At 41.2% G+C, this 25,635-nt stretch overlaps 2 protein-coding genes across 5 annotated transcripts; one reads left to right on the top strand and one right to left on the bottom strand.

Moving 5' to 3' along the window:
- On the top strand, nucleotides 1-17,394 carry plekhn1 (pleckstrin homology domain containing N1). Its single transcript, XM_086028992.1, has 16 exons — nucleotides 1-193; nucleotides 2,860-2,950; nucleotides 3,020-3,181; nucleotides 4,879-4,959; nucleotides 5,601-5,691; nucleotides 7,626-7,759; nucleotides 8,387-8,536; nucleotides 10,342-10,422; nucleotides 10,556-10,631; nucleotides 11,428-11,573; nucleotides 12,823-12,969; nucleotides 13,526-13,750; nucleotides 14,686-14,841; nucleotides 15,476-15,718; nucleotides 15,927-15,984; nucleotides 16,684-17,394. Exons 1-16 carry the CDS (start codon nucleotides 120-122, stop codon nucleotides 16,866-16,868), a joined length of 2,100 nt encoding a protein of 699 aa, XP_085885118.1. The 5' UTR covers nucleotides 1-119; the 3' UTR covers nucleotides 16,869-17,394.
- Nucleotides 12,157-25,635, bottom strand: perm1a (PPARGC1 and ESRR induced regulator, muscle 1a). Of its 4 annotated transcripts, XM_086028956.1 has the most exons (5): nucleotides 25,155-25,635; nucleotides 21,759-24,703; nucleotides 18,993-19,109; nucleotides 18,585-18,692; nucleotides 12,157-12,309 (listed from the first exon to the last, which is right to left on the bottom strand). In XM_086028956.1, exons 2-5 carry the CDS (start codon nucleotides 24,676-24,678, stop codon nucleotides 12,191-12,193), a joined length of 3,264 nt encoding a protein of 1,087 aa, XP_085885082.1. In that variant the 5' UTR covers nucleotides 24,679-24,703; nucleotides 25,155-25,635; the 3' UTR covers nucleotides 12,157-12,190. The 4 variants fall into 4 exon arrangements, 3 of the variants coding, with proteins under 3 accessions (XP_085885082.1, XP_085885096.1, XP_085885105.1); XR_015086583.1 differs by lacking the exons at nucleotides 12,157-12,309; nucleotides 18,585-18,692 and having other exon boundaries at nucleotides 18,997-19,109; nucleotides 21,759-21,979; nucleotides 22,099-24,703; XM_086028970.1 differs by lacking the exons at nucleotides 12,157-12,309; nucleotides 18,585-18,692; nucleotides 18,993-19,109 and having other exon boundaries at nucleotides 22,222-22,375; nucleotides 22,480-24,703.

Below are 25,635 nucleotides of genomic sequence, written 5' to 3'. Positions count from 1 at the left end.
GCTCCCTCAGTGTGACTAGAGCACGGCGTGCACCACGCTACCCCGCCGGACTACTTGCATCCACCAAACACTTTTTCTACTCCTAAGGATACTCGCACAAACACACGAAGAGTGGCAACATGGGGAGCAGCATTTCATGTGTCCCCCAGCACAACTTCACCTTCTCCAGCAAAAGTTTCATCCGCAGGAACAGGTATATACTATCATCCAGGTATTCTTGTGTCTTATGTGTATCCGCTCTGCACATTCCCTTTATTTAGTTGTCTTTTTGCCCGCGGTCTTAGATGGAAAGAATTCTCTGCATTTGTCAGAAGGAGGAGTTGTGAATTTTCAGGATCACATAGTAGTAACACGGGATGGTGCCAGTGGCTTTGGTTCCAAGAGATGTGCCTCACTGGCGGCCGATCTGGTTACCATTTCCTTCCACCACACATCTTTGTGAGTGTGAAGATGATCTGCCAGCTGTCAGTGATTCCAGTGACCCAACAACAAAATCAGGCCTTGACCGCCTTGTGGTCCTCTTGACACAGGGCCAGTTATGCTTATTATATGTGATCCCGACGTAGTAGAATCACCTTAACATGATTTTAACCTTGTAATCGATGGTTTATCTATCTGGTTCTGTTCAATCCCACTGGATTATGTCTGGACATGCTCGTAGTCAGTGTTGGATCGTCACATCTGATTCCCATTAGCACCCATTCTTCTAGCCTGCACTGATGATTCAGGTTCTGGTTTTCACCAACTTGCCCAGAAGCCCTTAATGTGGTTTGTATTTGTAAACAATCACACACACACACACACACACACACACACACACACACACATTCAGTGAGCAGCTACACACTGAGCAGCTACTTGCTTTCCAAGTTGGATCAATGGCTCAAGTATGCACAGTAAATTCCGAATTCTTGTTCATTCGTGGTTGAATGCCATAGCAGTGACTACTAGAGCAGTGATTCTCAACCAGTGTGCCGGGGCACATTAGTGTGCCGTGAGAGCTCTGAAGGTGTGCCACGGAAAATGATCAAATTTCACTTAATTGTCCAAAAGAGTATTTATTTCGAACATATTTTTGTTCGTCCATCTATGCCAGTGACGTACAGAGACAGACAGAACAAATAAACGTTCTTCTTTTAGATGGCAGAAAGCATGTCATTGACAAGTCTCTTCAATTTTTGTGACATTTTTGTTTGGGGGTGTGCCTTGAAATTTCTCCGACTTAAAATGTGTGCCTTGGCTCAATAATGGTTGGGAGCCACTGTACTAGAGGATGTTAGGTGTGTAAATATACCGCCTGCTCAGCATAGTTCTTTTTTTTATGCTGCACCCACAGATTGCTTCTGGAAGTATCATTATCATACCTTTGTTATTGTTTGTTATTGTTGAAACAAACCAAAGTGTAGCGCAAAAGCATCTGTGGCCTTAAATGATTGACGCTGGTCACTGACTTCCTGATTAGCTAGAACTTGATTCCCACCATGCAGACAAAGGCCTACTTTGTTGCACATATACACACATATGCACACAGATAAGCAGATCAACTCCAAAGTGAGACTACACCAGCCGTGCTTGAGTGCTTTATCAGGCCACTGAGGGTGCTTCCTCATGAAGATGTGACACTAATGGTAGCAGGCGAGGGTCATGCAAAACAAAGAGGATCATTGAATGCTGATTTTCCTATGCATATCAGCAGCCCGGGAGTCAATTGTTCAAATTAGGTAAATGTGTGGAATAAGACAAAGGGAGGTGGTTAATTATTGTGTATTGTCTGCAGAGATGGGTAATTACTTTTGAATAATATGGCTTGTCAAAATAAAAGAGTTCTCCAAATAATAACTAATGTACCATAAGTATCCAGTGTAGGGGGAACTACTCACTACTAGTAGTAACTGGTGAAGAACTTCTGATTCATTTAGTTTTTTGATCGGCGCATGAAAGTCAAATAGACAAAAAAAAAATAATGCGTGAATGTTCATTCTCAGTTATTGCCCAACATAATTAAAAAAAAAATACTGTAATCTTCATTAATTAATATGAATTGGGCAAATTCTGCCACAGGAAATGGTCTTAAATTAAAATTGTTGCTTTACCCTCATGAAATGGCACATTAGGCTCAACACACAGAAATTACACAGAAATAAAAGGACCAAAGCATCTTAGCGAATTCCACGCTTTTATTTTTCAGAGTCTGTAAGGTGATCATATAGATTGAATGTGAGTTCTTTTCTGACTGCGAGTGTCACGCCATTGGCTTTGCCACACTTCACATGAATTAGTCACTTTGAAAACATTGCTTCTGTGTGTGATGCTGAGGAGATGTATGGTTTGTGTATGGTGATTGGACTGCCTGGCTTTGATCTAGTGTTGGACTGGTGAAAAAGTACTGTGACAGCGACAGCACCATGGGCGTCACTCTGTCTGACAAACCAAAGCAAACAAATTGCACAACAGCAATAATAGTTTAAAATTAAAGTAACCAGTGGAATGTCCTGTAGCTCTGTGTGACAGCATAACAATAGCATTCATTCTTAAGGCAAATACTCAAGTCAAAGGAAAATGCATTTTGCATCCAAATTTTTTTAAAAAAAATTGCTTGAGTATATGGAGTATAATGGAGTAAATGTAGCACATTACAAAAGCCACCTCTTATTGTCGGCACATGACTAGGAATTTGAACTAATAAAATAAAGCGTGAATAGAATCACTAACAGTTAGAATCTTGGCTGAATCTCCTGGGGACAGAAGTGGATGACAGGCAATCCCTATAAACAGGAAATGTCCCTCGAAAATGCACTTGGGAAGCAAATAATAAACACTGGAGAAAAAGCGCTGACAAGTTTTTCTGCTTTTGAGCAGCAGTCGCCTCTTTCGCAAGAAGAACCCCCAAGAGGGCCAGGAGAAGTCCAACAGCATCATCAATATCCTCTGCACTGTCACGCCAAGAAAGGTAAAAATTCTGTCACTGTTCTGCTGTGTGTGCATGCAAAGTCAGTGTTAATCAGGGGTCTGGTTGCAGGAAATGTCCCCTAAAGACCTGCAGACCATCGAGAACATCAAATGGGATCCTCCATTCCCGTACGACCCGGCAAGCGGCTGGAAGAAGAGCAGCATCAACGTGAAGAATTACGGGCGGCTGATTCACAGCTCCAAAGTTCGCTTCCGCTTTCTGCACTGCCAGGTGAGCAGAACTGATAGCTCATTTTTTAATGATGTTGTTATGAAATGATATGCCAACTTAATGGTAATACATTATCCAATTTAATTAGGTGCTTTGTGAGAATTCAAGTATGGCTTAAGCTTGCAATAACATATCCATACCAAACCGGAAGGCGTCAAATCAACAAAAGCAGGTGCAGCCTTGCAGGAAGCTATTGTGCGAACATTAAAATACAGAAACTCAGTGATGCAACTGACATGGTGGTTAGTTGTGAATAATCCAATCAGTTCTCCAGCCTGTGTTTGGACATGCTTTGCAGAGTGGTAATTGTGAAACATCTCTGGGAGAAAAACCTCAGGGTAGAGAGAGCTCTTTTGATCTAGAGGACAGCTTGTGCGAAGTCTAATTTGTCAGCGCTGTGACAAAACAACTCTGTCCAGAACAACAACAAAACGAGTTAAAAGATGGAGAAATAGACACAACTAATTCTAAAACAGAAAATGAGCACAGGGAGGAAAAGGTGCTTTTCAAGCATTGACCTATCAGTGAAGTATTTAAAGAGGGAAGTCAACCCAAACATATGTTTTTCAAGAGTATGTTCTATGTAGGCCCGCTAGTTGAAACAAGGCATTCTGACTTGTATTGTGTTTGTGGAATAGGACTTAATCCACATGTTTACAATATTTATCAGAATGCCTTGTTTCAACTAGTGGGCCTGCATAGAACATACTCTTGAAAAAAATATGTTTGGGTTGACTTTCGCTTTAAAGAAATGAGAGGAAACCATCCAAGAATAATACTGTTGCTGTGAGAGTCCGATGATTCCGCCTATTTCTGAGAATCCAAAACTTAAACAACCCTAATATTTCCTTGAAGCCATCGATGTCAAATAAGCAGTTGACACAACAGGCGGGGGAATTTAAAAAGGAGTTGATACTAATTTAGTGCCTGACATTACAATATGATTCTTCCATCCGTCCATCCATCCATCCATCCATCCATCTATGATGTATACCACTTATCCTCACAAGGATCGCGGGCGTGCTGGAGCTTATCCCAGCTGTCTTCGGGAAGTAGGCGGGGGATACCCTGAATTGGTTGCCAGCCAATCGCAGGGCACACAGAGACAAACAAACATCCGCACTCACAATCACACTTAGGGGCAATTTAGAGTGTCCAATCAACCTACCATGCATGTTTTTGGAATGTGGGAGGAAACCGGAGTACCCGGAGAAAACCCACAAAACCCTGTTGCTGCTGAGTGTTTAATGATTCCAGTGTCTTAATAATTTACAAACTTAATCGATCTTTATTGTAAGTGTATTTTTTATTCTGGTGTAATTTCTTAGAATATCACCCGAATGGTTTGCTTTTATTTATTTTTTCGAAAAAAAGTGCAGTTTACTTGACATCTTTTCAAAATAAAAATATATATATAAAAAAAAAAATCATATATATTATTTAATATATAAAAAGGGATGCCTTTACAATGATAACAACACATAATTTTGACTGAGACCTCTACAGGGTTATTAATTTAACTACCAGAATTTATTTTGCATTGCATGAAGTGCTTAGCGAATACCTTTATGTACATTATACAAAGTCTCATATTTGCTCTGCAGGTGTTTGGATTGCCACCTGAAATGTAATCGCAAAAGGACAATTACAGCAACAAGTCCAACTTGACTTTTGAGCTTCTCTTGTCGTCTCTGCAGGATATACACGATTGTTACCTGGATCTCTTCCAGACACACCTTCACTTTGTGTCAAACAACACCCCTGGACTGACATACCAGGTGAGTTTTTTTCCCCTTCAACCTCAGGAACACTTTTATTCCTCCCTTCAAATCTATGCTGAAATCCCTACGTCAGCATTTTTACGAGGTTTCATGTTCGCCGGGATCAGTGGCTGGAGTCATGCCGTCATTGCTCTTGACATACGTATCCTGTCAACCGGCAGTGTGTTGGTAAACAGATAGTATGATTATGTTTCCTCACCTGTCTACTGGAGCATGAGCAGCCATTAATCATCAGCGCAATTCGTCTGCTGAAGGCAAAGCGCCCGTCTAGTCATAATGTACATGACAGCATTTACAAGGCAAACTTGGCTCAACTCGGTTTCGGTTTGAAACAAAAAAAATCTTTGTCAGATCATGGTAATATGTGACTAACTAACTGATCGCAGTGATAACACAAGGTAAACATAGAATCCAAGTATTAATATTAAGTTTCATTAACAAAAGTTATGTGTCATAGATGTTGTAGCGGTTCGCATAGATGACTCAATGCACATTGTCCGCAATTAGTCTTCAATTTACCGGGAAACGGTCCAGCGTTTGGTCTAAAATATCATCTGGGATAGGCTCCAGTCAACCTGAACAGTGCAAACTGCACAGTAAATGTTAGATGGATAATCTTTTTGCTGTTTTGCGTGCAGGGAACTCTTCCACTGAAAGAGCTTACCATCTGCAACCTGCAACAGAACTGCAACCACAGCCAACCGATGGAATACGCCTTTCAAATAAATGGTGAGCACGACATATATTTTTTTGCCACATGTTTATTACAGCATTGCTGTTGTTGTTGGTTTGAAAAAAAAAAGAATATAGAAACTGCAAAGTGACTTCTGAATAATACTGGGATTGGGGGATTTGCATCCATAAAATTCATGATGGATTCAACTAATTTATCAGGATGTTACCTTGTCAGATGTTGGGATGAAACTACAAAAGAAAAGTATAAAGGTAGCTCGAAAACAACAGCATCAACAACAATAACAAAAGGGGCAGCTAATGAATGGTTTTAAGTATTACATTTGATCTCAGATCAAATTAGCATGGCATAAAAAAAAAAAAAATCATGCACCATGCGCTCAAGTTTTCAAACTGCAGCATTTCCTATATTGTCACAATCCGGTAATTCAGCAGTGCTGTGACCCTCGTCACCACCACTCAACCCCAAGACTAACTAGAGTTGGTCCCCCTTTAACCTTGCTCAGTGGGCCAAAGCTGCCTCAGAGGCCTCACTTGTTAGACAACAGGTGCAGTTCACATAGGCCAGCTGTCACACAAAAAAGCCCAGCTACCATTCTCAGCCTTGTCTTGGTGCAAATCTACCACACATTCCGCAAACGACTGCCACTTCACTTTTGAACTTGCTATCGACAAGGAAAATTTGTGGAGGTTAAATGCTTCGGTTGGGAAACACTTCCAGTCAAAATGTTTATGCAAAGTATGTGAAAGAACAGAATAAATTATAAAAAATATATAATGTAAGAGATAATGGTATATGAAAAATGAATCTGTCAATGTCAACTCCACAGTGTCTCAATAGATCTCACACCTCGTGCAATCCATGCATGTTTGCTTATCCAACTGTTACACAGCATACATAATGTCTAACATGAACAATTCACTTCCATAATGGGTAATGAATTAGAAAACAGTTCATCTCTTACTTCTCCATAAATCCATTTTCTACCAAACAATAATGAGCTCGCAGTCATATGAAGGTGCCTGACTGAAACAACAGTAACACTCTACTTGAATAAAGGAACACAAATGCCAGAGATCGGGGGAATTTACTACATTATGGGCATATCCTTAGGCCACTGAAACTAAAAACCGCTACCACAATATCGAGAGATTTTCATTCACCTTGATATTTCCATTGAATTCCCAGAAGAAGCCTATCTTGTGGCTTTACATTTCAGTCATTCTCCTCACTCGCTCTGAAACTTTATTTACTTTATGGGAGGAATCCACAACAGCACACATATGGAGGAAGTGTGACGAAACACTGAGTCAAGTGAGAGATCTGATCTAGCGATAAGTGTGAGACATTTACTTACGTTCCCTCTGCCAGAAACGCAAATCAATACGGAGTCAACGGCAGTGGGTAAAGAGCATGACGAAGCAAACAATGAGTGAGCGAAAACTTCCAGGAAATGTTAACGGCAGCGTGAAAGTTACACAACAGTAGTTTATTACCTTTAATAACAATGTGTTCGAAAGCCGAAAGCCTTTCCTTTTTTTGACTGATCCGCATAGACACATTGGGTGAACTCGCACAATTTAATGAGCTCGTTACTAGAGCTATAGCAAGAATTCAATCTTTACAAAGATGACCATGCTCTATTTTGACACAGTCAGCTATGTATTCATTTGCAAAGGCATCCATCTCCAGCACAATTAAATCCAACTTCTCCTTCTGTTTATCTCTGGTATGTGCGCATTTGATAGAGGGAAAGTCTTTCTCATTCCTTCCGGGCTCTCGCTGCGTGGGAGGACGAGACCACTATGATTTGAAATTCTTGTGGGGATTTTCAGAAAAACTGTGTGACGTGTGGTCTTCTCCACATATGTTAACAGTTATGGCATTCTAGACATAACATGGGAGCAGAGTCGGAACTTGAAGTGAGTGGAATGCTATCTCGGCAATGAACCTACTTTGTTCCTCACAGGTGTCAGCCTTAACCCGATCATCGTCTATTGTGCCAACCAAGAAGAAATGGACCGATGGTTTGGTCTTCTTAAAGAAAACATTGAAGCCAACGGCGGCAACGCTATTGCACCGGAAAACTACACCAGAGTTAAAGTAAGTTCTCACAAACAGCCTGGGACATTTGTGCCAGATGGGAAGTGTAAAGGTGTTCTGCAATAATGTGTGAGAGGTGGGGGGGTGCAGTAACTCTGCCGGGATGTCAAAAGGTGCTGTGTGGCTCCAAATGTCCAAAAGAGACTGCTCGAGAGTTAGTATTTTCAAATTAGTATTGATATTCTTTACGGGATTGTGGGAAAAAAGCGAAACGGTTGGATTTGGAACAAGACCAACCTGACAGAACTAAAGTTTGCCATTTATGTCATTCATTTGTTAACTAACAAGCCAACATCGAAAAAAGTATATATATATATATATATATATATATATATCAACTTTCCCGGTGGGAAAATATCTCTTTCTCCAAACAATGAAGAAACAGGATGTGTGTGAGTGTGTCATGAGTCAAGTAGGTCACTCCTGGCTCTCCCTCAGTGCTGGATAGAAGGGAGCGGCCTTGACCACATCACAGCCGTTACGTAACCCCTAAACACTCACAAGTACGCCATGTTTTCAGGTGTGCAATTGGCTGATGAAAAACTATGTGAAAAATAACCACACTTTGATTGACAATTGGTCCTTGAGTCATCTTCTGTGTGTTTTCGCACTGTGTGTCTTTGGTAGCAAAACCAGGAGAAGACTCCTACAGGCAGAGAAGAGCTAAGGAATTCCATCAACAAAGAGCCCATCTATGAGTGGGAGGGCTCGCAGCGGGACAGCCTGGGCCCCATAACCTACGTCACCAAAGTTCGTTTGCAGCACCTGCCCTGTCAGGTACAACCAAAACATGCACTACCTTTCTTTTCCTAGCTTCCGGGGCAACACAAAAGAGCTACATCACATGTGTTCAGGCTCATGGAATTTTTGACAGGACTTGAAGAAAGTAGGAAATGAGTCACAGTGTTCAAATTGTGCAACACATGTACCCGTATTACTTTCGCCACAAAATATAACGGGTGAGTGCAAAGGGTGGAGTGTTGTGGCCGCTCCTGCACATACGTTTACAAAAATACAAAAATCAATACAAAATTTGCGGTGTGTATGTTTGTGTTCCTGCCGTGTCTCTCTGTCCGTTCTCTACAGTGTGGGTCAGCAAAACCCCCTCCAACAAAGTTGGCTTGCAAACGACAGCAAAATAATTAGCAAGTTAAAGGTTTGTTTTGGACCTCTGGGGCACAAATAAACACACTTCACAAATTCTGAGTGACAACAAGTGGCACACACAAACGTTATTTCACTGGATGAAAAAATACAAGCAATTCTAATAGAAAGGAACTGAACCAAATTCAGTTTGATAAACTGAATATATTTATCCCGATGTGCACAATGCACTGCTTGTGCTAACAACAGAGCTGTGGACAGAGAGCAGCTAGTTTCTAAAAGCACAATGTTGCTAACATACAACCGGACAACTTAAATCATTTAAATGATCATTTCCAAAGACATGGTGCCTGTGGAAATCTTGCAAAAGATGTTATTTTTGGAAACTTTTGATTTGAGGTATGTGTCTCCAAGCTGCAAACAATTAGCCGAGGTTACCTTGCCCTCACAAAGCTGTACAACTCTACATCAGCAAAGAGCACGAGAGCTAGAAATGCGTACACATGCAGTCGGATTTATATAATTTGTCACAATCACGTCAGAGCTTTTTGTTGGCCCAAAGTGATGGTAGGGAGGAATAACTGGTGGTTCACCACTCCTCATCTGTAAATTGGCCCATTAAAAAAATTGATACAACACAATTTATTGCAAATAATTCTGATGACCCGTAAGTGATGGCTCATGCGGGCCCAAGTTTGAGATTGTAGTTTTCCGATAGGTAGCATACCCAAGTTGTACAGTACCAGATAGAGGTGAAGAAAAAAAAAACACTAATCATGCCACAACGTGCCGGGATTGTTGAGATTTATTCACTGTGGGAACTAGCGGCAGCCCCACTGAAGTGTGTGAGATTTAGGGTGTGGGAACTAACTGCACTCACCTCACAGCTGGAATGTCAGCTGTCTCTGAGGACACACCCTATGTGAGGGTGATGAAATATAACCTATGCTTTACAGATCTTTAAATGCCCTAAATTTACCAGGAATCATACTGGGCCTCACTGCAGAGTATTAAAGGATCCAACCGGTGTTTTTGAAAGGGTTGAATCAGGTCTCAAGGTGACCTCTGTGCTTTTCCTCATTCAGTCTTATCAGTCCGCAAGACGTTATCTGGTTTTATTAGCCTTAGAGCAAAAGTATTCGATGCCGTTATGGCCTGTGCAACTTCAAAGCTGCAGAAATATAAAGAGTTTGTTGGTCAAGAACATTCAGTCCAGGAAACATTTTGACTCCTTGTTGCAGTAAATGTTTAGTCTGCTGTTAAAAATAAAGAGATAAAGAGATGAACCAGACACAAAACAAATTCTGAAACGTGATAATGTGGATGGTAACATCTGGTTAATTGAAATGTTTTACAAACTTGCAGAAAACAAAAAGAAGTGTCACGATTGAGTAAGGGTAATAAAATAAGAGCAAATGATTATGAACTCATTAAGAGTGCTCACGTGAAACTGACAAATGCTCCTTTTTTGTTGACAGCAACAAAGTGACAGACTACTGGTGATGTACACGTCAACAATTATCATCTTATCAGAAGAGGAGCATGGCCTCTTCTACAAGGTATTATTTACAAGAATAATAAATACTTTGATTTATATACTGTAGTACCCACGGACACCATTTAAACTCTTCATCTCCTGAGCTGTGTGCATATTTCTCATTTAAAATGTTTCATGGTTATTATTTTTGTCAGGGGAAGCTTCCACTCAACATGATCACAGTGACCACACCATGCCAAGATGTCAAGCCCAACACCTTTATGATTGAAGGTAGATACACATAGTACAATACAATAAGATGGGAGTATTATCAGTGTGAAACGATAACAACAATGTTATCACAATACAGTGATTAATCAATATATGTAAGAAAGAAAATTTTCAGTCTATTATGACACATATGTAGTTGAAGAAGGGGAAGTATACCTGCCACTTGAAATACATTCAATTTCCTGGACAATTGAATTGCCGGTAGTCGTGTTTTGGAACAAAAACAAAACAAAACAGTATTTCACTGCTGATAATAGCCTTTTTTATGGTCAGAACTGTGTTTTACATATATAGTACTTTTAATGTTCTACATGTTGTACATATGTGTATAACATTCAACGTTTGGTTTATTACAATAAATTAACATCTGCTTCATTTTTGTATCTGTTCTTTTTGTCAAAAGAAAAGGAATATAGCGATTAGTAGTGAAGCAGGCTGATTATAAAAACACAGCATAATAAAACATGCCTTCATTGGTTGTTTATGTGTGTCCTGTTGACCGCACACGGAGGATTCCGAGATTCACATCATACTAAAAAAGTTGAACTCTTCATTAACTGCGTAACTGCACATACATATTGATACTGTGTCCCACCCTAATGTAAAATATTATGCATATTTTACGCAAAGTGGACTTTTGCAGGAATGTGCTATCGTCACAAAGTGCAACCCTCCATGAATGAATTGCTTTTATCCCCAATGAATGACAATCTGACCGTGGCGCATTCCACTGAACGAATGAATCGAATGACACGCTTTGTTCTCCCCCCTCCTTTCCTCCCTTGACTGTTGCTAGGGAAGCTCATCAACCCCATAGTGGTGTCCTGTCTGGATAGGAGCGAGTTCTGCGACTGGATCCAACATTTTAAAGCTGCTGACGTGCCCGTTCTCTGCCCACCGCCCCCGGTCTATGACATCATCTACACACCAACGCACAGGGAGGTAAGACCTGCCCTTCTTTTTCACAGGCTCATACAATCACCTTCTTCACAGCTGCTGACGAGCAAAGCAGGCTATGTATCTATCTGCACCTGTTTCGTAAATCTCCCGGTTGAGTACATTAAAGATACTTAAAAATAACCAACTTCAGGAGGACGTAAATCTTCTTTTGTTGTCACAATTCCTCCCATTTGACATTCCTTAACTCATTCACTGCCATTGACGAATTTACTTGTCTTTTCACAGTCCAGCCATTCAATCTCAGAAACTTAGTTATATATTTTTTTCAAACGTTAGGGTAAAAGAGGGTCTGAAAATGTCTGGCAGTGAATGAGTTAATTGTGTCTACAGTGCTGATTTTATACGACATATGACTCCATTTTAGGTATGTTTATGGCTCATGTCTATACAGTTTTATGGCCACTTACTTCTAGGCAGAGTTCCTATGGCTCACTTGAAACCGGCCAATACAAAAACAAAACAATCCATTATAAGGATTCGAAATTAAGACAAGTCACCTTTTATGCTTGTTAATCTCCAATTTGAATCCCTCCCCTGTATCAACAAATATGAAATCCATGTTGGAAACTTCGAGCAATGCGGTAGCCTTGTGTTTGGCCTCACTCTTCTGAGGTTTGGGGTTTGATTCTCGGCTCCGTGCCTTCCTGTGTGGAGCTTGAATGTTCTTCATGTGCTTGCATACTTTTTCTCAGGGTACTCTGTCTTCCTCTCCCACATCCTAAAAACATAAATGTTTGGTTCAGTGAAGACTCAAAATTGTCCATAGGTGTAAATGTGAATGATTGGTTGTCTATATGCGTCCATAGTCAGCTGGGAAATACTCCAGCTCACCTGTGAGCCTAATAAGGACAAACACTCTGGAAAATGGGTGAATGGAGGGACATGACTGCATGTAATACAGCGTTACCACTGAAGAGACATGATTGTTTTCTGGATGGATTTTTTTACTGACTTAGGACACTACCGGCACTTGTTTTCAGAGAACTCGTAACTTTGTCATGTGTGTTTTGGATTTGAATGTGCACTGCAGACACTAGGAAGGTTGAATATTTATTATTAATGGTCACTTAATGGATTGTTTAGAATTATGTGAAGTGAAATTGTGTGGAAACAGTTGTTGATTAATCACATCTTGAAGAAATTGAGGTGAAGTTCAGTACACTACGTAGCTGCAACCAGTATTATTTGCTATAAAATTATGTTAATGTGTGGAAACTTGTGTACCATGTAGGCACCCCAGTTTGACAGGTGGAGTGGAAACAGTCAAGGCTACCCCGAGTCCCTCAAGTTCAGTCAGAGTGGACGTGGATACCACAGCCGTCAATTCCCAACTCATGAAGACAACCCACTTTCACCAGGGTACACGGAACCTCTCTGTGTAAGTTGCTGTCAATATTCAGTACGTGAGGACACAAGTTGTCAACGATAAGGAAAACTCTGTTGTTTGTTTTACTGGAGCACAGCAGCAACTTTTTCTTCCACCAAGTTAATGATTAAGCAAGGCCAAGAGTCCTGTTTCTGCCGTAAAGGCTCAGGTGGTACACCTCAAAGTTGATAAGGGGGGGGGGAAATTAAGTTAGAATTCCTTCCTAAACATCTCATTTACCAAGGAACTGATTATTTAGTAGCTGTAGAAATTTTTCTTTTTAATTTATTTTCCCTCTCTCTCACACACACACATATAGAAATGATGAAGCATATCTGAACATTTAGTACACTTCTCTCAGAAAAAGGTCAAGGCAGAGCAAACTTCCAATTAGCTTTTGCTGGAGTGGGCTCACTGCCAATAATACTTGTTGTTTCTAAGCCTCTACGGACACTCATTCATCTAATTAAAATGACGGAGACTCCAGCGTCACAAAGATTTGAAATGAGGCATGCCCCATTTGAGAATGATTTCATTGTTGACAATTGCCCCGCATTGTTGTCCACAGTACAGCCGTCCCTCCTCGACTGAGACCGGCCGCCTGGGAAGCAGGACCAGCAGCTTCTCTTCCCACACCAAGCCCGAACGTGATTCACGACCTTTGCCACTGCGCTACTCGTCCCCCCAACGCAGCTCCTACCTCCAGCCAGGAGAGAGCTCTGCAGGCGTGCCGCAGCTGTACAGCACGCCATACCCTGGCCAGCATCGCCTCGAGAAAGGCCTGCTTGTCAAGGTAACAAGTCAGCCTGGTCTCTAAACTTGATAAGTGCATACAGTATTCCCCTTGAGGCTGTCGTCTTATCTTACATGCCACTATAAATAAAAAGTGAGTAGGAAGTTGAGCTAGGTCATTATAGGGCGTATTAGTGATGCTAGTGGCAAAGCTTAGACATGACAACAGATGAATGAGAATAAAATATTTAACCTTTGGCCCTCAGAACCTCAATGAGCAGAAAAACATTTACCTGATACTTTGGATTTTGGAGAGAATGCTTTCTTTTTTTTCAAAATGTATTTTTTGCTTAATACAGAGCTAAATAAATGTGTATATACATAAAGGTGTTTTTGTAGCAATTTCTTTAGTGTATATTTGACTTCCTGTTCCTATAAAACATTCAAACAGCCCAGTGGCATGTGCCAAAATATTTATTCCCACATGTGATTGAGCCCTCTGAACTCTGCTTCGCAACAAGCGGTCACGCAAATGATCTTGTTGCTGCCTATGCTAAATTGTTAACGTGTAGCTTGTCTGTGCTATTTGTTTCTTAATCGCACTTTAAAGAGAGTTTAGAAGGTCTCAGCAATTTTCTAAATGGTTAGTTCACCGCTATTTATTTGTATGAGCGTCTGTCTATCTATTTATCTATCTATCTATCTATCTATCTATCTATCTATCTATCTATCTATCTATCTATCTATCTATCTATCTATCTATCTATCTATCTAGATTGCGCCTTTAGTACTGTGTCTCTAAAAGTTTTGTGTTTCATCCCACAAGGTGGTTGATTTAAGGGACAGATTTGTGGAAACAGCAGCACTGCTGAGCATTAGCTGAGTATGCAAACTTGGTGATTGGAGTCCAAACCTTAAAATTTATGTTAGCTTTAGAGTAATAGAAAAATAAACAAATTGCTGCTTTAAACTAACGCTTGGGTCTTCTCTGATCAGTCAAACAGCTGGAACACATCTCAGACGGCTTTCGGCTACTCCCCGAATGGCCCACAGCGACACTCAGACATGTGCGCTCCTCGCCAGCCCTTGTCACCCCTCTACGATGTGCCCTATAGCTCTGAAATCTTCGCTTTAGATGAAGCGGGTCCAGTGGTAAGTGATGCATTGGTTCAGTTTACACCAACACAGGTTAATGAATGTAAACAACAGTGCGTGTCTGTATTGTGAATTGGTCCGTCTCTATAACTTAAATTCATTGTTCATTAAATTAATTGTATGTAAATATACAATAAATATATGAAGTTTGTTGACAAAGGTTGCTGCTGATGAAAATAGAACTATTTTGTCATGATTGAGTTCTTCATATTAATCAAACAGCCTCAATCCAATTGACCTATAATTGATTTTGGGATTCCCCTGCTGTTTGCAGGGGATGGGGCCCAAGCAATGCTGTAAATCGCGGAAATACTCGAGCAATTGACTCCCACCCTAAAACGTTGAAGTGTTTATAGATAATGGCAAAGCACTTTGACATGGCTATGGCCTGGCTAAATTAAGCTCCACCCCTCACTTCAACATGGTTCCTTGGCTCCAAGATGCCACAAGAAGGCAGAAAAGAAACATTTTTATATTAGACATGGCTTTTGCTTGAGGGTTTTTTTCAGTGAGTTTTTCAGTAAATTCTCCCCCATAAAAAAAAAAAAAACAAAAGCATGTGAAACGTTTAATTATATGACCAGTTATACTCATAGGACCTTCCCCAAATCATCTCCCTCCCCCTCAACAGGAGAGCTGGCAGGAGCCCACGCATCTGTGTCACCCCCAGCAAAGTTCATGGGTTCCACCGTCTTCCTTCAAGCTCTGTACCCCACCAATGGGCAGACAGAGCCGGAGAAGCCTGGTCCTGACCAACTCGCAGGGACATGCTCTGGGCCTGGAGAAAGAGAGCCCTCAGACTCAAGTGGAGCAGAGAGCCGAGGCCGTGTCGAGGCTCAAGCTTCTGACTGCACCCGCAAAAGGACAAGAGCAGGTGAGAAAGAAAGTGCTGCTCATCTCCCAGGGAACTTCGGTTTCTGGAATGCTGCAGTACAACATGCAAGTGTGGCTGACTGAATGATAGATGCATGCATATATTTCTTGTGCAGGTGTTATATTATGAGTTGCTGCAGATGAAATAGAATATTTGTTATTGTTGACAATGTCAAGTGACATTCTTGTGTTTTCACATCTCTTGACAGGCACACCTCCGGCCTACCTGTGGAATCAACACATCCAAGATGTATGATTACTCACCAGGTAAGAACTGATGGAAGGTGATCATAAGCATGACGAAACAATCTTTTGTTTAACTCCCCAGTATGTGATCGACAAAAGTAATTAAATCTTCATCTTGTTTGTAACTTTAAGGGAAGAGTTTGGGGCTCTCCCTTTTCCTCAGTGCATAAAGCCAGGTCCATAAAGATGTGTTTAGATGACTTTTCTGTTGAAAAACATAAGAACCTTGGTCTTAACCCAGTGGCACGGTTTGGTTTTGCCAGCACTTGAGGCAAGTAGAAAACATTTTGTGCCCTGCACCCCATCCACCAGAATTTAGCCACAAATTTAGGCATTTTCAGCCCAATCACCACATTATTCATCCACCCAACGTTTATCAGTTTGAAGATTAAATATCTTGTCTTTGAAAATGATTTACAAATTACGTTTTGGTTTATTCACATTTCACACAACATCCCAACTTCACTTCATTGGGGTTTGTAATACGATGAGAGAGGAACTTATGTTTGCTTTTGTTTTGGTTGACACATTGCAATGGGGACATACTTCAAGCAAGTGGCTGCATGTTCCTGTGATGCACTGGTTTTGGGGGGGGGGGGGGTGATTTGTGTTGAGTATAAAAACACTTGCCAATTACTACAGTATATGGATGGGTTGTGTCTCATATTGTAATATTTGAATAATTTATAAAAGCCTGTATATCCTTTCTCTCTCTGATAGATCTTCATTCATACCTCAAACCCACAGAACCTGATGACCAGGAAATAGACTATGACAACATTTGGGAGTATGATCGCCGCTCTGGAATGATTCAGCTAACGTCTGGAATTCCGACACACTGGATGGGATTAAACAGCGGGGCCAGGGGCCTTGGTGCCATGGCAACGGAGCAGAGATGGTCATAAAGCAAAACAATAGGCTGGCACTCGTCTGGGCGTGTGCAAACAACAGCTCTCTTATCAGAGAGATCATAAAAGCAAACTAGCGCAGGCTGTGTTGCTGTCCAGTAAGCGTACAGTAGCATAAGAAGCATTAGAATGTAGTGGTGGTGGGTGTGTGAGGGAGAAAAAAAAACATTCAAAAAGAAATTCAAAATAAGATTACACGTGTTTGACAGTAAGTTTGTATGATTGTACTTTACACTTAGAATGTGTTTTGTTCAGTAGTGCAAATCTATTTTTACCGCTGTTTTTATTTCTTTTTTTTTGCTTCATTAAAACAAAAAAAACATTCCATTGGGTATTCTTAATGAACCCAGCGTAAATATTTTGTAAATACTGTACATTTTATTATGTATGTAAATAGAAGTTTAATTTAGCTGTAAGGATGTATAATATTACTGAATCATTCTGATATAAGTGTGATGTCAGTTCATTTTGTTTTTGTTTGATGTGTTTATTTATATTTTCAAGAAATAAACTGGTAAAATGAGCCAAACGTCTGGAGTACAAATATGTAGTCTTCTAATTCTGTTAACCTGCATGGAATATATATATATTTTTTTTTTTGGTAGATGGGACTGGTCCTTGGCCAATTGCAGGGCACATATACTGTATAGTGATCATCTGCTGCCCTCTATTGCTTGAATAGTATAAAATAGCAATTCCGTTCTCAGGTATGTTTACTGACCAAATGAAACAAAAGTCACAAAAACAAAAGTCACAAAAACAAAACAAATAAAGCACATAAACAATTTATGTATGATATACAAACACAACGAATAAACTATATGTCACTGTCATAAAACAGGATATTTCCAGGTAGTGGATATAATTTGTAAATCCAGGTGCTGTAAATGCCATTGCCTAACACTTGATTAATGGAAACAAACAAGACAGTCTACAATAGTTAGGTGCCTTAAGTACACTCACGATCCCCTCCACCCAGCCTGTCCTATTCTTTCAACATACTGTATAGTGTTTCTTAAACATGTCCACGACTAATTTTTTTTTAAAGTCAAAAACAAGTCAAGATAAAAGTTAACTCAAATTTATTTATACAGCCCTTTAATCACTGTAAAAAGGACTGTAAAAAGCAACTCAGACCAGCCAAGATTGGCTTTTTCGCTCGCGAGGGGCGGTAGAGGCAACAAAGTGGTTGCTCCAGACTGTCGCCTCTATGTCCTTTCGTTCGCCTTTTATTCAGTACAGGCAACATGCATTTTGAAATACAGACATGCAAAACCAGTGATACTTCCTCTTTTCTGCACACTGCACCTGTTTGCGGGGTAACAATCTTCTATTTCAGACATCCTGTTTCACACTTTACACAGCACATTCTACTCAGATGGAAACTAAGTGAGTGAGTTCAACTAAATGTCACAAGAGGAGCATCAAAGAAATAAACTTTTAAACATGATATCATTGTAACTGTCTATTTCTCTCACATTTCCCTCCTGTATATCATTGTAACTGTCGATTTCTCTCACAGTCTGCTATTTCTACTTGCTTACTTTTCCCCAAAAATGGATAGTTCTCCTGGGTGTGCAGACAGTGGATGTGGTTGTGCCATGTGAAAGCTTGTCATACAGCAACAAATTTTTTTTAGCAAAAATTCAGTAGGAAAGAAAGAAAAACTGTACTTCGGATGAGTGCTGACTTATTTAGTGATATATTAGGTACCGCAGAGCATGGTAAGATGCTCTTTCTTCTGACTGGCTGCCACCTCCCCCTTGATGTCCTTCCGCAGGTATCGAATGGCTGACAGAGCACTTACATTTGCCAGCAGAACTGTTTGAAAAGACAAAAGCACACGACTAAAATCATTCTATCTGTACTCCAACAATAACCACACGTTCCTGGATCATGTTCTTTTTCCTTAGCTTTTACAAGTATACGTATAAGTACAAATATATCATATAGCATACAAATGTGTAAGTAACAAATCAAGGTAATTGTAGTTCTTAAAATGATAAATAGTTGATCTAAAAACTAAATATACAAATCCAAACTCAGGTTGTGAATTCATTTTTTCAGAATCGGTTGTTATGTTTGACACTGATCTTACGTACAAACATACAAAGTACATACCAGCCTTCCACATGTCTCCAACTTGGGGATTTGCTGTCTTCAGAACCCAGGAAGCGAATGCAATACAGACCAGACACATATCTGATTGTCTGAGAGGCAGTAGGGAAACATCTGTCACTGTAAACAAAGTGAGAAGGTTTTCCACAGTGGAGGCCAATGAACAGAGATGGACACCAGTATTGGTGTATGTACAACAACAGCTGAGCATGACAGCCCTCTAATATGTTGGCACTTCCTGTCATGTCACACGATGACCCGGTTAAGTCCATGCATCTCCAACATGTTCTGCAGAAATAACTGCAATACGATCCTCCCTGGCCACAGTGAGGTATACAGTAGGCCTCACTCACCTGCTCAAATTAACTAATTAACTTGATCTCCTTTCTGCTGACACAGTACACTCTTTAAATCAAGTCAGGTTAACGCGTCATTTGTGTAACTGGTCACTGATTTCTACTGTGAATCTTTCCAATATTTCAATTTTCTGTGTATTTTAAATCTTTACGTGTATGTGTGTCAGATCTAGGTAATCTAGGCCTACTGGCTCCAGTTAGGCAGGTTGCAAAGTGTTTAACCGCCATAATTTCCTATAAGGTTGTGTCTGCATTACGGTGATAGGTGAGCTGGATTACCGTATATCCCATCTGACATTTTTGTGGGAAGTACACCATGGACCTGTGTCCAGTCAATTGCTGGGCTATATATATATATATATATATATATATATATATATATATATATATACACATATATACACACACACACTACATGTATGGGTTTTTGGGTAATGTGGCACCCAGGGAGATCCCACGCGAGCATGTGAAGAAAATGCAAACTCGGCACAGGAGGGCCTGAGTCACGATTCAAATCCTGAACCTCGAACTCTGAGGCAGATGTGCTAAACAACTCACTTTTAAACCTGTATTTTTTAAAGATATGATTTACTCATTTGAAACTTTCAAGACTGTGAGCAAGGCAAGCTGTGTCCCCATGATAACATTCAACACCACTCACCTTCTCAATAAGAGTGCATTCATAGACACTGACATAAGACTGAAAAATATTCAATCCATCAGGAACACCCACTTAAAGTGGAAGTCAACCCAAGAATTTTCTTTGCAAGAAAATCTATGCAGCCCCACTAGTTTAAACAAGGCATTCTGATCAATATTGCGAGGTAAAATCCACCCGTTTGAGGCCCAATCCCAAGTGCCACACTTGCACCCTTTTGCCCCTCAATTGCACGTTCCCGTCAAGGCTGTGAGTGTGTCCCAATTCTCGGAAGTGCTCCATCGCCGGCCCGCTCCGTCGCCTGGCCCCGTTTGCGCTCTTGTTCCACCTTTAAACTGAGCCCGCATCCATAGCCCCTCAGCCGAAGCATATCATCCACAATTCATTGCGGATTTGACTAAAATAGCAGGAAACTGACAACATTCGGTGGAATTCCTGAGCCGAAAAAATTCTCTTCAAATGTAAATATCGAATTATGATATAGTTTATCATTTGTATATGAGTAATTAATTTCAATCGATGTTTTGAAGTCAGAGTATTTTGTCCTAGTGTAGCTGCAAACTTCTCTGCATTCGTGCAGGTGTGCCGCAAATAGTCCAAACAATGGAGCTATAGCTCCCATCGACTGGAAGACCGAGCCCGAATTTGTTACGGTTCCGTTGGAACCGGAAAAGGGTGGATCCCACACAAATGCAGAGGGAGAAAAGTTGTCAAACAAAAATTTATTAACAAAATATTACTACCATCCAAAGTTCACCAAAGTCGCTGGCAACACGCCAGGAAAAACGGGATAACACAAAACTCTCGGCAAGAAAACAGAAAACAAGGCAAGGAAATGATTATCACAAAATTACATGCCACAACGGGATCAGGAAAAATCCAATTGAAAACAAATAAAGGACGCCGCACAAAACAGACAAACAAAACTCTACACTCGGAAAAAACACGCGAACCAGAGAATCAAAAATGATCTTGGTCAAGAAATCACACTTGAAGCAACGAGAGCGAGCAAGCAAGGGAGAATAATCTGACAACAGGTCTTCGACGCTGCTGCCTTTTAAATCCTTGATTTCGAATGCAGAACAGATGCAGCGCCGAAAGACACGCCCACAACTCAGCTGACAGACTGCTGAATCATGACAGAATTTTTACTTTACTACTTTTTTACTGAAGTTTTAATAACATTTTAAACAGCACAATTGCCAAAACAACAACCCGCCCAAGCCGCCATGGTTGATAACGCAAGAGTGTAAGTCGATGACCTCACACGCACTGTCCCAATTCTGCAATTTTTGTACACTTGTAACCCGCGCCCTCGAATCCTTTATGCACTTCGACTACGTGTACACTTCAATGAGATCCGTAGGGTGCAAGTGTGGGTATGGGGATTGGGTCTTTGTCTATCCCATTTTGCCACTTGTTGTCGACTGAAAATGAAATCACAGTTGCTCAGGGTTCAGGTAACGACCAAGCTTCAGAAAACAGGTCTGTGATGTCATTTTCAGTAGACAGAAAATGGCAAAATGCCCCCGCCCATCGAGATGGTTAAAAACAAGTGGATTTTGTTGCTTAACTCATATTCGACAAACACAATGTTAATCAGAATGCCGCGTTTAGACTAGTGAAGGCGCATTGACATATTATTGTAAAACACTGTTTTGGGTTGACTTCCAAGTAAGGTTCATTGCAAAAGGGTAATTCAAATCAAACTCCTCCTGTTATTGCTAAATGCAAATAAACATTTTATGAGCTTACTTGGATTTGGAACAGCTCTTTGCATGTCTTGATGTCCAAGTGGTTGTGCCAATATCCGTCTGGTGTTCCTGTTTTCCCTTTGTTCCATGAGCAGATCAGTAAGGTCCATATGTTCTAAACTACGGAGACGAGGAGCATTTTGCACATTTTGCCCCACATGCACAAGTGATGACGGGATTGACCTCTTGTTCTCGACTGCACCTCCACTGAGATGAAAATTCCTGAAGGAAAATGTCGCCGTCCAAAAGAAATTGTCTCGCATGTCGCTGTCACAAAAGAAATTCTCATAGTTGTCCATAAAGGACTGAGTGGTATTCGATTTTTGGCTAAGCCTGCTTACCACCCTCATTGGACTGCAACTTTCGTCGTCCTCCTCCTCCTCTTCCTCCCCTGCAGAATCATCGGAAGAAGAGGATGCAAAGAAATAGTCATAGGCTTCCGGCAAGTGCAGCTTTGTTTGTCCAGAGGTGACTGAAAGCGTCTTTGTGTGCTTCTCTTCTGTAACGAAAGGGTAGAAGAAATGTTCTATACCGAACTCTGAAAAGAAATGATCATAAGTTTCAGGGACTGAACTTCCATCCGTGTTGACGTTGTTGATGTCATCTTTCACTGATCGACTGTGGATTTGTTGTTTTCCACCAAGGAGGAAGTGAAATATATCAGAAAGAGAGAAACTATAGCAGTGTGTTGAAGATAAGCTGCGTTTCTCTACTTCTTTCACCTGTAATTCCTCGCAAGTTTGTAAAATGTGTCCTTTCTTTGTTTTGCCGCATGGTTCCGGAGAATCCAAAGCTCTCAGATTATGCACGCTTGCATTTTTCAATATCTTTCGGAGGCCCTTTGGTGGGCTTCCATGTCTCGGAGAGCCATTGAAAGATGTCTCCTCCGCTTTTTCGGTATACATGTCAACAGGTTCATTCTCCCACAACAGTACACACTTTGAAGAAGTGGAATCAGGATTCGACTGAACGGCTTCAAGGTGGCCAAAAGTGTCCGCACTCGCTTGAAGCGGCTTGGACTCAACAGACCGAGAGGAAAGACTGGAATTGGCCTTGTCTGTCTCCTTATTCGTCTTCCTTAGACCCATTATGTCATTAATTGTCAGCTTCTCCATGTCACTCCAAAAAGCAGACATGACAAAAACTGGATGTTTTGAATGTGGCACGTATTCAGGCTGAGGTGATGTTGAGATGACACTGTCATCTTCAGCCTTTAAATCTCTTATTATTTGTCCTGTGCTGTGAGCTCCTTCCTCACGTGTGACCATGATTGAGCCACATCTCTTAACTGGATCTGGATCTGGATCCGGACTGGGATAGGAACCAGAAATATTTTTATTGGATAGTGACAGTACTGTGCCTGTGTCTTCAAACATGGACAACTCTGGATTTGTTTCACTCTTGTTGTTATCTGAAAAAGGACCAACAAAAGAGCTAATCTTACAGTCTTCATGATCGCATTTATTGCTTTCCACATGAGATTCTGTTCCCGGAAGAACTAAACTGGAAGGTCTTTCTGCTAGGTGCCTTTTATGAGCTAATAATTCCATGGTGTTGTCTTTTAATTCAGCACAGGACACTTTGCTTACCATCTCATCTATTGTTGATGAGACAGTGGTTTCGCACCTCTGGAGTTCTGTGTTGGGAAAGGTCGACTTTTGCGCATGAGATGTGAACAAAAACCCACGGCTATTTTGGTCCAGATTGTGAGCTTCCATCTCCAGCTGTTGCTGGGGCTCAGCCTGTCTTTGACACCCCGTCCGCTTGTCTCTGCCAGAATGTAAAGCCTCTACAGCCAGGACGGACTTAGCAGCAGATAGGGTGTCACCTTGGCCACCATCCACATCATCCCCATCATCATCATCATCATCATCATCATATTCATCATCCAAGTCTGCTCTCTCAGTGGATGCCTGGACTTTTGGTCTACGGTCTTCTAGATTGAATTGAGCTTCACAACTTGGATGATTAGAGCACTGGAGACACATCAAATCATCATTGTGTTCACCATCTCTACATCCGTACCTGCTTTCATGTTGACAGATACCTCCACACGGGACCACGGTTGTGACTGGCACGTCAGTCTTTTGCGTCCCATTTGAATATAATACCTTTATATCATCATTCCTCCTGTCACGTCTACTCTGGGTTGACTCCACGCTGTGCCGTCTATTCTTCCTTCTTCTCCTTTTCATGGTGATCAGTGGTGATGATGGTGGGCGACGGACGTGTTTTGTGCTGACTGTGCCCCATTGTGATTTATGAGGGTTGAATGAGTCATCAGGTTTATGAAAAGTAGTCTCATTTGTTCTGGTGTCAGTGAGGACACCGACAAATGGCCCAGTATGAGATGACCCGTCAATCTTGAGCTGTGCGCTATAGGCTGGAGGGTCATGTAATGCATAAGAAAAAGGCTGGGATTTTTTTAAGGTGTTCATTTTGTCAAGGTTGTTCTCTTTGACAAGTATTGTTTCCTCTCTTGCAGGCAGGGTGGAGCTGGCTTCGATCCAATTGCTGCACAGCCCACCCACCTGTTTTGATTCTTTGCTTTCTCCAACATTGGTCTGGTTCGTCATCCCTTCAAAGAACATATTGACCGACTGCAGGAGAATATCTTCCTCGCTGCCTGACAGGACGCTCTCCATTCCACCGGTGGCTTGTACACCAAGTTGGGTCTCCACGCCCAAGCCCTTGCACTCGGATATAGCGTCCAGGGAGCAGTCAGCCTCTGAGTAGCGTCTGGTCAGATGGACTTCCTGGGCACTTTCTATTACTGTGGACTTTGTTTGATCACCATCACTCAGCCCAGAGTCGTCTGCTATTGCTAGCGATGGAGGATGCAAGTCACACTCCTCACACATCTCAAAAAAGCATTGCCAATCACGGTCGCAGATCTCCACACTGAACTCCAAGTCCTCCATTTGAACTTGGGAGACTTGATGATCCCTGAAAAGCGATTAAAAGAGCAACAATTTAAAAGCCTTATTAACATAAACACTTAAAGAAATTAAAGACAATAGAATGACAGCCAGCGGAGTACCATTTTAAACATCTTTTTAGAAATTGTCAAAAGTATTTTTAATGCAGAATTATCTAACGCGATGGCAGTGAAAACACAACTTAGAAGGAATATCATTCCATCCATCCAGCTTCTATACCACTTGTCTGACAGAGAGGATGGCCTGTCTGTTCTAATCATGCAGCAACAAGATCACATAATGCAATGTGGTGAGCAACGCATCCATCAAAAAAAAGACAGCAAATGAAAATAAGTAATGCTGCCATTTTTGGTCAGGTCTCGCTGGGAAATTAGACTATACCCTTGTTAGGTAAAAGTCAAATAAATAAAGTACAGTTTATCAACTAGTATTTAGCGTCAAATGTGCCCGCTTCCTACCTGACTCGCGAGGATCCTTAGGAGGTTCTGCGGGTCCGCAGGTCTGCACGGCACCATGTTGTATTTCTTGAGGTGGGTGCCCTTTTTGCACGCGTCACAACAAGCCTCATGATTTGATAAATATAGAGCAATGCTTCTGATCACGTAATGCACGTCGTGCCTGCATCTTCAACACAGCCGCAGTCTATTTAAAGTAACGTTCCACAACTTAAAAAAAAAAAATACCCCAAACTGGGAAGCTGCTTTACTTGTTGTACAGGATTTGCGCTGTCAATTCGGACTTTTGAGTGTAGCCTATCCCACAATCTTTATAGTAATATTATTACAGAACTCAAAAACAATCTGCAGGAACATTAGTACCAGGCGTTGTGTGACGTCTTCGTCAAGTCGCTCATCAGCTATGAGTCATGGGAGCTGTGTGTCAGCCAGCTGACAGCGCACGGGTGTGACGCTGACACAACCGAGCAACGCCGGATCCTCA

This window comes from Filicampus tigris, chromosome 1 (genome assembly GCF_054856515.1).
Source record: "Filicampus tigris isolate MCC_2025a chromosome 1, RoL_Ftig_1.0, whole genome shotgun sequence".
NCBI lineage: Eukaryota > Metazoa > Chordata > Actinopteri > Syngnathiformes > Syngnathidae > Filicampus > Filicampus tigris.
Note: the sequence above shows the minus strand (reverse complement) of the source record. Positions and strands in the feature narration are given on the sequence as shown.